The sequence below is a fragment of the Parasteatoda tepidariorum genome, chromosome 10, assembly GCF_982258835.1.
Source record: "Parasteatoda tepidariorum strain Cologne lab strain chromosome 10, Ptep-v5.0, whole genome shotgun sequence".
Lineage (NCBI taxonomy): Eukaryota > Metazoa > Arthropoda > Arachnida > Araneae > Theridiidae > Parasteatoda > Parasteatoda tepidariorum.
In genome coordinates this window covers 11039505-11052285 of record NC_141764.1, presented here as the reverse complement: position 1 = coordinate 11052285, position 12781 = coordinate 11039505, and the positions used below count along the sequence as shown (strand labels likewise).

At 29.0% G+C, this 12781-nt stretch overlaps 1 protein-coding gene across 3 annotated transcripts in view; it reads right to left on the bottom strand.

Moving 5' to 3' along the window:
* The window catches only part of LOC107436731 (kelch-like protein 17), an 85408-nt gene that overhangs the window by 35937 nt on the left and 36690 nt on the right, over positions 1-12781 (bottom strand). For all 3 annotated transcript variants that reach the window (XM_087153600.1, XM_087153602.1, XM_087153603.1), the window contains exon 2: positions 524-771. In XM_087153600.1, the coding sequence (XP_087009726.1) occupies positions 524-771 (248 nt within the window). The remainder of the gene's footprint in view (positions 1-523; positions 772-12781) is intronic.

Genomic DNA, 12781 nt, shown 5'->3' with positions numbered 1-12781 from the left:
TACCTTGGGTGTAAGAACTTAAGAGAATTTGCAGACTTGGTAGATTCTCTCTAGAACTACAGGACCGATTTTATTGAAATTTGATTATGTACATACATTGATACAATACAAAACAAATAATCCTTCAACAATTGCGATTCACACCCATGACCGTATGTAACACTCGTTAGAGTAGGAAGGTATGAAATTGCCACAGGGCAATTCAGAACAATTGCCACGGGAAATGATGCCTTATTTCAAGTATGAAATTGCGCTGCAAGCCCTGTAAGAGGATACCAACTCATTTTTCTAGTTTATTCTGCAACCGACTGCAACGAGTGTTAAGCTCGATCATGAGTGCGTGTTGCAATTGCTGAATGGTTAATTGTTTTGTACTGTATCCATGTGTGCACATAATCAAATTCCATTAAAAGCCATTCAGTAGCTCTAGAGATAATCTACCAAGTCTGCAAATTCTCTTAATTTCTTATACCCAATATACAATAATTTCTCGGTGAAAAAAAGAAGAAAAAAGTGTACTTACAGTTGAACATAGCGTGAAAATAGGCACTGCAAGCAGCGAGCACCACTTTGTGAGCAGAGATGATGTCGGTGCCAGCGAGGAGACTGACGTCGCACAGTTGTCCCCTCTGTCTCATGCAATTCATGGCCAGGAATCCATTGCCGTGATGGTCTGGATTGACGTGGTGAACGTGGTGGAGACGCACGGCAGCCGCACTGCTGGCATTCATCGTGTCTATCACGTCCGCCTCCATGTTCACACGGCGACGACTGCAATGCAGAAAGAAACAAAATAATATCATGATTAAGGTGATCTTCAAATCTTGAGGATAATTCTCAAATTTCATTGATTGTCCTTAAAACCTTTCAAATTCTTTAGGGACAAAAAATGATCAAAAATTTTAAAATTTGTCCTCAAATATCTTTGTATTTTTTTATGAAATTTTTTCCTCGAGAACTTAAAGCACGTGTTTGCCACGATTTCAATACAGAAAAAACCTTTATTGCTAATTATATCTTAATTAAGGTTACCAGATGTCTTCAAATCTTGAAGACAATGCTGTAATTGCATTGTCCTCAAAACCTTTCAAACGCTTTAGGGACAAAAAAAAATATCCTCAAATTTTAAAATGCGTCCTCAAATGTTCCTAAAGGATGAAAACGTTTTCTAATAATTTTAGCAAAAAATGAACAAATTTTAAGAATTATGTACATTTTACGTGTCTTCAAATTCAAAATATTATATGATACAACTGCTCAATAATTAAATCAAGTTTGATAAAGATGGTTAGTTACGATTTAAAAAAAAAACTTTTTTTACACTTATAGATTAATAGCTTTTATAAATTTTTAATTAATTATAAATTAGTTTCTGTTGATAGTTTCCATATTCATTTCTATAAATCAGGTTGAACTAGATCAGCTCAATTTCAGCTATCCAATTGTCGTTTGCGTCCTCTGGTTGTCGGCGGCAACAATGCATTTCGCCTTTTACTCCTGTTGTTATTAGCAAGTAATTCGACATTTGCGACTCAAAAAGAACACATCACTTCACTTCTTATGATCTATCTGTCTTCCTATTTGACAAAAGTTTATAAGCCTAAATTGTACACACAAGCTTGCAAATGTATGTAATTCCAATGAAACAATTAATTGGATACCTGTAAGCGACGTCTAACCTGATTTGCTCCTGAATCACCAAATTCCACGATTTAATTACGAGAACGTAATTCACAGGTATCCAATTGACCGATGGTCGTCGGGCTACCGAAGCGGAGGTTCGGTAGCCCGACGAAATTCAAAATTGTGATGGCATGTCTTCAGATCATCCTCAGTAATATTTCCCAGACCATCGCCACTGTGCAGCTCTAGTGTGACGTAAATGAATAACAACAGCTGCAGCCAATTGACCAATCATGCAGAAGATAAAGCCTCCTGTTGGACATTACCACGAAGATGTTTGTCTTACATTAGGTGTAGGAAAAAATCTGAATTTATTTTAAAATATTGCAGAATTTTTGTTTCTATGTTTTTTTTTCCTCCCATTGATTTTCTTTCATCCGGTGACGTTTAAGATAAAAGATAATTACTGTAACTTTATCAACTCATTATTGTTATTATTTATGTTCGATTTTGATCATCATTATTTATAAATATACATTTGTTTATCAAAAACTTGTATGAGCGTCAGAACAATGTTTTGGTAAAACAGAAAAGTTGTATACGCATAAACTTTGTCCAAGAGCAATAGATATATTGAGTAGCATAGTATTGAAACCTAACAAATAGCTGACAGCCATGGCCACTCCTATACAGTCGAACCCCGCTATAGTGAACATGATTTATAGTGAACTCCTGGATATTGTGAACGAAACGTTCGTTCCCTTGCCTTGCTATACACATAAAATAATATTTTATACATATATTATGAACTTTTTTCTCTCCTTGACTGATTTTTTCTCTCCATTTTTTGGTAATATTGATATTTCTATATAAAATATATATAACTATTTTTAAAACCACGAATTGAGTGAAATGTAGCCATAAACATTTTTTCTTGTTTTCTTCTATTTCAGTGTTCCATCCCTAAATTTTTTGTTAGCAAGATGAAGAATAATAAAAAACTAAAAGTTAGCACATTTTTTGTTACTACATATTGTTTTTTTTAATCATTTTTGTACTTCATTTTAATGGTCATTTATTTAAATAATGTGTAATAAAAGGAAGCAGTTCGGAAAAATTGTTTGCAGTACGGATATCGTGAACTCCCGGCTATAGTGAACCGAAATTTCGGTCAATTGAAAGTTCACTATAGCGGGGTTTGACTGTATTATTGATGTCAGTCTACCGAGGGATGATAGCCCTTTCTTTCTTTTTAATCATATGTAATCGAACAGTAATTAATGTTGCTTAAAATATTATTTCATACACTTCATATATATTTTTCATTTATCAAATTACCTTCTTTAAAAACATTTATAATATGGTGATTAAAGCTAGAATCATATTTTTTAGTTTTATAGTACAGTGTCGTATTAAACTTATTGCAACAACTTTCTTTTAAAAAAAAAGACTATAAAAACTTACTTCGCATCAAATTCCGGTAATGGTTCATCTTTCATCATTTCACAGAATTATAATATTATTGTATCTACATGCATTTAAATGTATTCGAATACCATCCTCGTTTTAAATATATTTTTAGTTCTCCGAAAAATCATTAAATTTAAAAAAAAAAAAAAAAAAAAAAAAAAAAAGAATAACCGTTAGCTGAAAGATTAATCGCCACCTGCATCGCTATTATTTAATATTCAGTAAACGTTTAAGGACGCGTCAATTAAACAATACAAAAAAGATGCTTTTAAGAATGATGATTCGTTTGACACAAATGTAAGCAGACGATCCATTGTGAGGGAGAATTGAGCGTGTTCTGCTCCGAGAACGAATCTGCAACTCGATATTCGAATGTTGGTGTTCTAGATCACGTCATCAGAGGGCGAAAGGAAATGACTTGTGGATTATTAAGAAAGCGACGGTATCAGTTTTCATATTATGTCTCTCACAACCTTTCTCTACGAAATAAACTGAATGTTGTGGGATTCCACGGAGTGCTCAATATAAAAAAAACGGAGCACTTTAATTACTTTTTGATCAGAGATTATCACGAACAATTTTACTGATTCGAGTGACTGATTTTAAATACGTTAATAAAATGGAGCAGACTACACTCTCTGGCTAAATTATTCCACACACTATAAGATTCTATGTAAAATCTTAATTACCAGGGGATACTATACGGCTTTATTATTTTTACGCGACTGAAACTGGTTTGCACTTGCTTACGTCAGTGTATCAATGGGTTAACATTGTAATGCAATACGTTAAGAATAAATACAAATAGGAAGCATATAAAAAAATCTCCTGAATTAAAACCTGTTTAAATATTAAGTATTGGATATAAACTTTCTACTGCTCCTTTTAACGGAAACGTACCCATTGTATTTGTGAATGGAAAATAATATCCCTCGTTTCACGCTTTTACCGAATGGTAATGGTAAATCCGAATGATTTACCAAACTAGATTGGTAAAAGTTCGAAATGGAATCATATTTAAGCAGAACTAGTACTTTTACCAGTCTACCTAGGGAAATCCTAAGTTTTAGCTGTAAAGCTTAGGATTTATAAGACTTCGGGCTTTTACAATAACATTAATACAGGACTACCTTGCAGAAAAAACTGCAGAATTATATCAGAATAATTTTTCAATAAAAAATTTAAAATGCCATGTGCTAAAGTTCTCAAATTCTAATTAGGAGATTGTCTTATATTTTCCATGCTTTGGCAGATCCCAGTAGAGTATATGGGTCATTCTCACTAAAACAGTCATTTTCATGTCCCCAGTATATTTTATATTTGTTTTACAGCTTACGAAAAAAAAAAAAAAATCAGGGAAAGTGTCCTTCAGAATGCAAGCTAACAAAAGAATAAAAATAAAATTATCAATTTTTGTTTTTTATTTATTTTAGGTAATTAAATATATATATATGAATTATTAAATATATATATTATTTATTTTAGGTAATTAAATATATATGTGAGGGAATGACCAATATGTCATTCCCTCACTTGTCCCCACTGCTGATTTAAAAAAAGAATTTTTTTTTCTGAAATAAAATTTTTTTTTTTTACAAATTCGTGTTTTTTATTTCAGAATACTGAAATATAGAATTCAGAAAATCAATTTTAAATTTAATTTCTGATAAAAATATTAACACAGCACTATTTTAAACTTTGTCCCCAGTGTTTCGCGTCATTCCCTCACAACAATGTTCTTATCACCTGCAATCTTCTTAGAATAAAAATATTTTTATAAAAACTTCAGAAGTTAACAACTGGCATCATAGAACAAAATTGCAGTATGTTTCCATCTTCAACTTAAAGAAGCTTTGCTGTGGAATAAATTTGAATGAATCAAACCAGGTAAAATTTTTTACATTTGTCATTCCCTCATGTCATTTTTTAGAGTAAAATAAAATACAACTTCATCGAGAAAGTGGATAATTATATGTTGCTTTCTTGTATGAATATAATTGTATGTGATTGACTTCAGAAATTAATTAGGCCTAACTGTTATTTTTAAATTTTATTGAATTCGTCATTCCCTCACTAGTGTATAAAGTGAGGGAATGACGCTGAAGTGAGGGAATGATTCAAGATGAGTATATTAAGTTTTTTTTGTTCAATCGTGCCAGCCAATTTTGTTTCCCAAACCTGTAAAAACTGTTAAATATATAAGACTAAATTATAATAAATATTAGATATACTTAGTATGTTATCATTTTCAAACCTTAGGTAGATGTAACTTAGATAAAAACATGTATTAAAATAAAATATCATTCCCTCACTATTAGTGTCATTCCCTCACTTTTTAAATAGTGAAAATAATTAATTTACTTATTAATTAATTTGAAAAATAAATTAAAAAATAATAAATTAATTTATTAAATTAATTAGTTTATTTATTAAATTAATTAATTAAGTAATTATTATTATAAATTAATTAATTGTAAATTAATTATTTAAAAAATTAATTAATTTAAATATTAAGTATAATTTATAGGATATATACTTTCTTTATAATGCCATTACATATTTCTATTAATATAAAAAGTTTCAGAGCTTTTTATTCATTTTACTTTTTTGGGATTTTATGAACTGAAAAATGACAGTTTTCGTGAGAATGACCCATATATATCAAACAACATCTGTTTCTCAATATTTATAAAGAAGATTAAGACCATATTTAGCACCATCACCCTTCCTACGTTTCCAAGTGAAAATTTTTGATGGTTTTTATTGATGGACCAGCATAATCTTGATGGAAACCAACATAAGTAACTATCACCCAAATGTAGGAATGATTTATGATGGTCCAACATAAGAATATCAACATGTTCTGATGGTTTGTTCGTGTTGAATCATCAGAAATTCCCATCATAGTTTCTTAGAAATCAAATGTTGGAAGGATCATAAATCACCATCACCCCAATGTAGGAATTCGGACTGATTTTTGATGGACCACCATAAAAGAAAACAAATTGTTTTGATGGTAGATTCCTGCTGAATCAACAATAATTACCCTTAAACCATCAAGAAAATGTATAGTTGGATGATGGTGATCATTAAATGATATTGGACCATCATGAATCGCTCTGAAACCAACATAAACCATCAAAATGTTTTGATGGGGGACCATCAAGAATTTTAACTTGGGATGGAAAAAAAGAGGCCTTTAAAGCAGGAGGGCCATCAAAATTTTGAGCCCCCTTAATGTTACTTACAAATTTTTGATATTTTGCCAAGTATCTAGAACTAATTATGAGAATCTAAAAAGTTTTGATTACAATTGTAAAACTCGCTTATGTAAAATAATTTTATTAAAAATATTATTTAAAAAATTATTCATTATATTATATTTGTAATAAAGTATTCAGATTTTTACTTCATTTTAGATTGTGTAATTTCAATACAAGTATAGTTTCTGGGTAATAAAAAACTATTTAACCGATTTTTTTCAGATTTTGAATTCTGTCAGTTAAAAATTTACAGTTTGAAATTATGGAAATGGTTTTATACCTAAAAATTTCACAGTTTATCAATCATCATTAAACTAAATTTTAATAAATAATAATTCATAAATAAATAATTATTTTTTGCATTGAATTTTGAATAATCTTTGTGTTAGCGAGTTTTACAATTGTGTTAAAAAATTATTGAAAATAGTTAAAAATCAATCATCATTAAATTAAATTTTAATAAATAATAATTCATTAATAAATAATTATTTTTTACATCGCATTTTGAATTATCTTCGGGTAAGCGAGTTTTACAATTGTGTTAAAAAAGTTTATTAAGAATTGTTAAAAATCAATCATCATTAAATTAAATTTTAATAAATAATAATTTATAAATAAAATAATTATTTTTTTTTACATTGAATTTTGAATTATCTTTGTGTTGGCGAGTTTTACAATTATGTTAAAAAAATTATTTACTGAATTATAATAATTCAGCCACGATATTTATTAATTCCGAGTACGAAGCAGAGGTTTTTATAACAGTTGTAACGGATATTTTTCTTTCATTCAATTCATTAAACAATTCACATACACGTTGAGAAAAAATATGGTAAAAAAAAAAAATCGTCTGTTTTAACAGGTGTTTAAAATCGAAACTTCTAATTGTTTTCTTTTTTTTCCTGTTAAGGAGCTCATTGAACTACAGGTTGACAACAACAATGATCATGAATAAATGTTTTGGAGTAATAGTTGGAAAAAAAAAAGAGTGAATAAGCGAACGAAGTCTTTGTCACCAATGTTCTTCAGTGACCTGAACGATGAAAGTACACATTTTCTGCATCAGCGCTCACAATTCTGAAGAGAATTCTAAAAAAATATGAAGCGATCAGTTCCGCATTTTTAAAGCAATAAAGTGCATTTGTCATGTTTAAATCCGACATCTTTCTTCCATCAAATACATGTTGTTAACGATTACGATGAAAGAAAAATACAATGCCAATGACTATCGGCACTAAGAACCATGAAATTCTTTTTATACATAAATGGCTCGATTTTACGTGAAGCAAACAATGGTGAAAAAAATACAATATGAGTTCTAGCTAAGCAAATATTTCTTATCAGTATGTACTTTTTTTAAAAAAAAAACTATAATAAACAGAATTTATCACATTGGGTAAGTATAATGATGCCCACCGGTAACAAGGCAATTAAATATAGCACTTCAATATAAAAAAAAAATTGCCAATCGCCCCAAATCACATTTTTTTCGTCGAAAATGTACTTCATGCGAAATGTTATATAGATTTTTTTATTAAATATTGAATTATTATGAATATTTTATTAACACTCTGAAAATTACCCTATTCCATGTTTGTTTCTAAAAATATTTCTTCAATTTAGAAATGAATTTTGCAATGTCATGATGTCAACTTAATCGTTTGTTATCAATGTTATCTTAATCGTTGAAGAAATCTGTTTTTTTTTTTTTAAGTTTTTCTTAAAAAAAATTATACTTGATTTACAGGTGATAAAAATTATACTTTTATGCTTTTATGAGGTTGTCGTGGTCATCCTCTCCATGTAACGCGAACGCGGGTTAGTTAAGTCAGAAAGTCCTCCACGAAGGTAAATTTCTCCCAATACCCGATCCAGGAGTTCCCTTGTCTTTTGGATTGGGTTCAAAATGACAAGACTACGGCGTGGAACATTAGTAGTCGTAAACCCAAAAAATTGGGTTGGCTGTTCAACGACGGCAATAAAATAAAATAATTTTGCCATATAGTAATCGTACATCACCGAAAATTACATGTGATGAGTAAAAAAAAAAAAACTGAACATTTGAGAAACGAAGATAAACTGAAGTTTTATTGACAGAAAAAAGAAAGAAGCATTTATTCGACTCCATATATGGCAGTACTTTTACTTTCGTTACTTGTACCGCCGGAACAAGTAAAAAGTACGTACTTTTACTTGTACTTCGTTACTTTTTAAATTTAGTACTTTTACTTGTACTTTCGTTACTTTTTTAGGGAAAAAGTACAAGTATTTGTAACGGAAATATCGAACGAAATCGTTACTTTTTTTCTAAAACTCGGTGAGCTTTCTAAAAAAAAAAATATTAAATTGAAAAAAAATGCTTATGTTTTTTTTTTAATTTATAAAATTAATGTGCAATATACATGCATTCACAGCTAACTTCGTGTTTAAATAGCTTCTGTTTCAACTTATACTGCACATTCAATTATTTTTTACTAGCTCAAAGATCACAAAGCTATCTGAAACCCTGTGTTTGCTTTGTTTATGTTTGTGCTTTTAAAACGCGTCTCTAAAGAGTAAAACAATCTTAAATCAATGGTAATTTAAATAAATAAAAATAATAAACTAAAAATTAAAATCAATAGATAAAATTTCTTTTTCGTGCAAATCCATAAAAAGTTTGAAATTAAAACCATATTTGATTTTAAAATTATATTATACGATTATATTATAAAATTATATTATATTCTTTCGAATTTAAAAATAAATTTAAATCCATAACTTTCAAAATTAAAAATAATTAAATAAATGACAACAATTTGGCAAAAACTTTAAAGAGCATAAGAATATTATTCAATAAAATTTTAGGTTACTTTGAATTTTCGATTTCCTAGAAATGTACTTTTAAATCGTTACTTTTTTTGCTTAGTACTTGTACTTTTACTTGTACTTTTTACTCGTTACTTTTTAAAATAAGAACTTTTTACTTTTTACTCGTTGCTTTTTTTAAAAATACTTGTACTTTTACTCGTTACTTTTTAAAAGTAACGTTGCCATATGTGTTCGACTCCCAAGAGTTTATTTAATTTCATTTTAAAGATAGAAGTAATGGATTTAAAGAATAAATGCTTTGAGTTGTTGCCTCTCCTCTGCGCGTCTATTTGGTCAACCTAACGTGAAATAATTGTTATTACCTAGTATGAAATTACTGCTTTTTATTTTATTAGTTATCAATTAAAGTAAAGCATTGTTTTGTTAAAATTACTGAAGTATTTTTTCGGCTATAAGTAAATATTTACGATATTTTTGTACACAACCTTTCCTTACAACGGCCATTTTCGGTTCACCACGAGGTTCGTTATAACAAGCGTCGACAAAACAAACAAAAAATATACTGGAAATTGATTTTTTTTTAACCTAAGAGTTTAGTTGGGTATAACTGGATATTTTTTACAAGATAAGTCTTCGTTCATGCTTTTTTTGGGTTTCTTTCTAGTTGCACGTGATTAAATGATTGCAGAATTTTTTAAGAATGAAGATCTTAAAAATTTCTAAGAGAAATTCCTTCGCAATTCGAATTTTTTAACAAATTGCGCAAAGCTTTTTGATACAAAGAATTTCAAAAAATTGAAACATTCCACTAACGTAATTTTGAACGAAATGCAAACTAAGCAAAAACCAATCTCTAACTTTGTAATGTTTCTATCTGATCTGAAACTGTTCATTTGGTGATATTTTAAATCCGAATTTTCAGAACAATTTTTTTAATCATTCTGATTTACCTACGTGAAAATGGTATTTGATCAAGCCCCTTCTCAACTGCAAATCTTTACCAAATTTAAATTGCTATATAAAACTACGTTTATTTATTTAAAAAAAACTGCGTGATGTACGTAAATGTTGCGCGATTAAGATAGTTCGTGAAAAACAAAATTTTAGGATTGAAATTAAGTGTCCTTTCTCTACAATATAATTTCCAGAATTTTTTTAAACTTCTATTATAATTGCAGGTTAAAACAAAAGCTGTGATGCTTTTCAAAATAAAGAGTTTCCTTCGAACACAATTAATGTAATTTACAGAGAGGAAAAATTACTTTAAACAATTCACAATCAGTAAATGTAGCTTTTGCGTGACATGTGCTAAAGCTTTTTTCTTACTTTCCTCATTTTTCTTATGTAAATTTTTTCGTTCTTTTTAAGTTCTTTTCAAATTAAAGGTTCGTCCATAAATATTTCATTGTTGTTAAAACATTTCACATATTTAGCACATTTTTACAGTGTCACCTCATGTTTTGCTCCAAAATAATCTATCTATATGTATACAGGCTTATTTTTGAAAATCTTCTGGGGTTCTTACTAAATTAAAAAAAAACATAATATACATTTTAAAAAATATTAAAATATTTCACTTTTAAAAAGAAACAAACTAAAATTAAAAGCAATGAAAAAAATCACGTAATTTGTGATTATAAATTATTTTAACTAAATAAAAATAACATGTATCTATATTCTTAGCAATTAAGTAAACTTTTAATGTATTATTCATAAAAAACGAGCTTTTTTTAAAGAAATGTTTTAGAGGAAGTAATGAGAAATACATTTTGAATCCTTTACACAGACGAATCGCGGCATGGTGTCCTAAAGGTAAATATTTTCTTTAAAACATCATAAATTCAATTCTATTTCAGATAGAAGTGAGATTCAAGTGGTTTTGCTGAAATGAAAATAATTGATACTTACAACCATTTTGCTGGCGCAAGTAAATTAAACTGGTTTATTTATTTTTTCAAATTTTTTGTAATTTTAATTTATTCAGATAATTTTTGTTTAAAAAAATAGATAAATTTACTGTTTTTTTATTGGTGACTTTAATTACCCAAAGCTTGCAAAATTTACCAACGCTAAGTATTTTTTTTTCAATTTAATAGGAAAAACTGAAGTTAAAAGACTTTGTTAGAATTGGCTTAAAGGTAATCGCGTGTGCCTTCAAGAAAAATATTATTACCATACAAAACATATTAATTTTATAATTTCATATTTCATTACCGTCGTTGAACAGCCGGCCCAATATTTGGGTTTACGACTTCTAATGTTGAACTCTGTAGCCTTGTAATTTTGAACCTAATCCAGACGACGAGGGAACTCCTGGATCAATTAGTGGACGAAATTTGCCTTCGGGAGGACTTTCTGATGGAACTAACCCGCATTTGCGTTACATAGAGAGGAAGATCATGAGAACCTCCTACGGTTAGCCTGACGGCAAGAGGACTCTAACCCATGATCCGTCTACCACTGAGGATATTTTATGTCAGCCCTGTGGTCGATGCAAGCCGGGTGCGGAATTCGTATCCACAAGCCAACGCTGGTATTCGAACCCGGTTCACCTCAATGGCTGGCGAACGCTCTGTCCCCTGAGCCATCACGACGTCAAACATATTAATTGCAAAAAGGAAAAATGACAATTGTAATTTCAAGATGGAATTTTCAAATAATCAACCATATGTCATATTATATATCTCACACTTGTCACCTGCACGATTTTTTTTTTCCTTTCGAGATTCAGTTTTTATAGAATACATAAAAATAATGACACTTCAAAATCGTAAGATAATGGAGCAGGTGTCAGCTTAATAAGAATTATAAAACTTGTTATAAAAGTAACATATCTGAATTGAAATTTTAAAGAATTAGATTTTAAAAAAATCAACGCTTTGTTTCTTTTAGGTGTATTAAAAAGTATAGGGTTTAAAATCGTTGAGAATATCATAAATGGAAAAAATTAAAGAGCAATTTGTAACCACTTTAAATTATATACCGTCATTCGGGGCTACTTTGTGCAGGATTTCGCAGTTTTTGAACTTTGACATGTAAAAAAACTATGTTAATTCAAACTTTAGTAAAACTTATCAATATTATATTCATAACTGGACTCAGACGAGTGAATTTGATCAATATTGGCATTATTTGTATGTAATATTTACTAATAATAAGTCAAAACATAACTTGCACAAAGTAGCCCCCAAATGGGGCTACTTTGTGCAGCGATAGGAATTCAGTTTAATAATCATGTTTTTAGTAATATATTGATGTAAAATTGTTAAAAAAGTTAATTGTTGACATTTTTAAAGACAAAAACATCAAGATATGTAAAGATATTAGTTTGAAAATAATTTTCAGCGTTAAAAAAACATTTCCTTTGAAGAATGTTTTCTTAAAAAGAATGTTTATTTCAAAACATTTGAGTTTAAGCAAAAGGAAACCATATACTTTTTTTAACATTGAAATGGATGATATTTCAAAAATAATAATTATTACATATTCATTAACATTTATAATATTGATAAATTTGAACATAACATGCTTGAATTAACACGACAGAACTTGCTCTTCAGTTTCTGTCAAAATCACCTGATGTCCTATAAAATATATTTTTATGTGTCAAATTG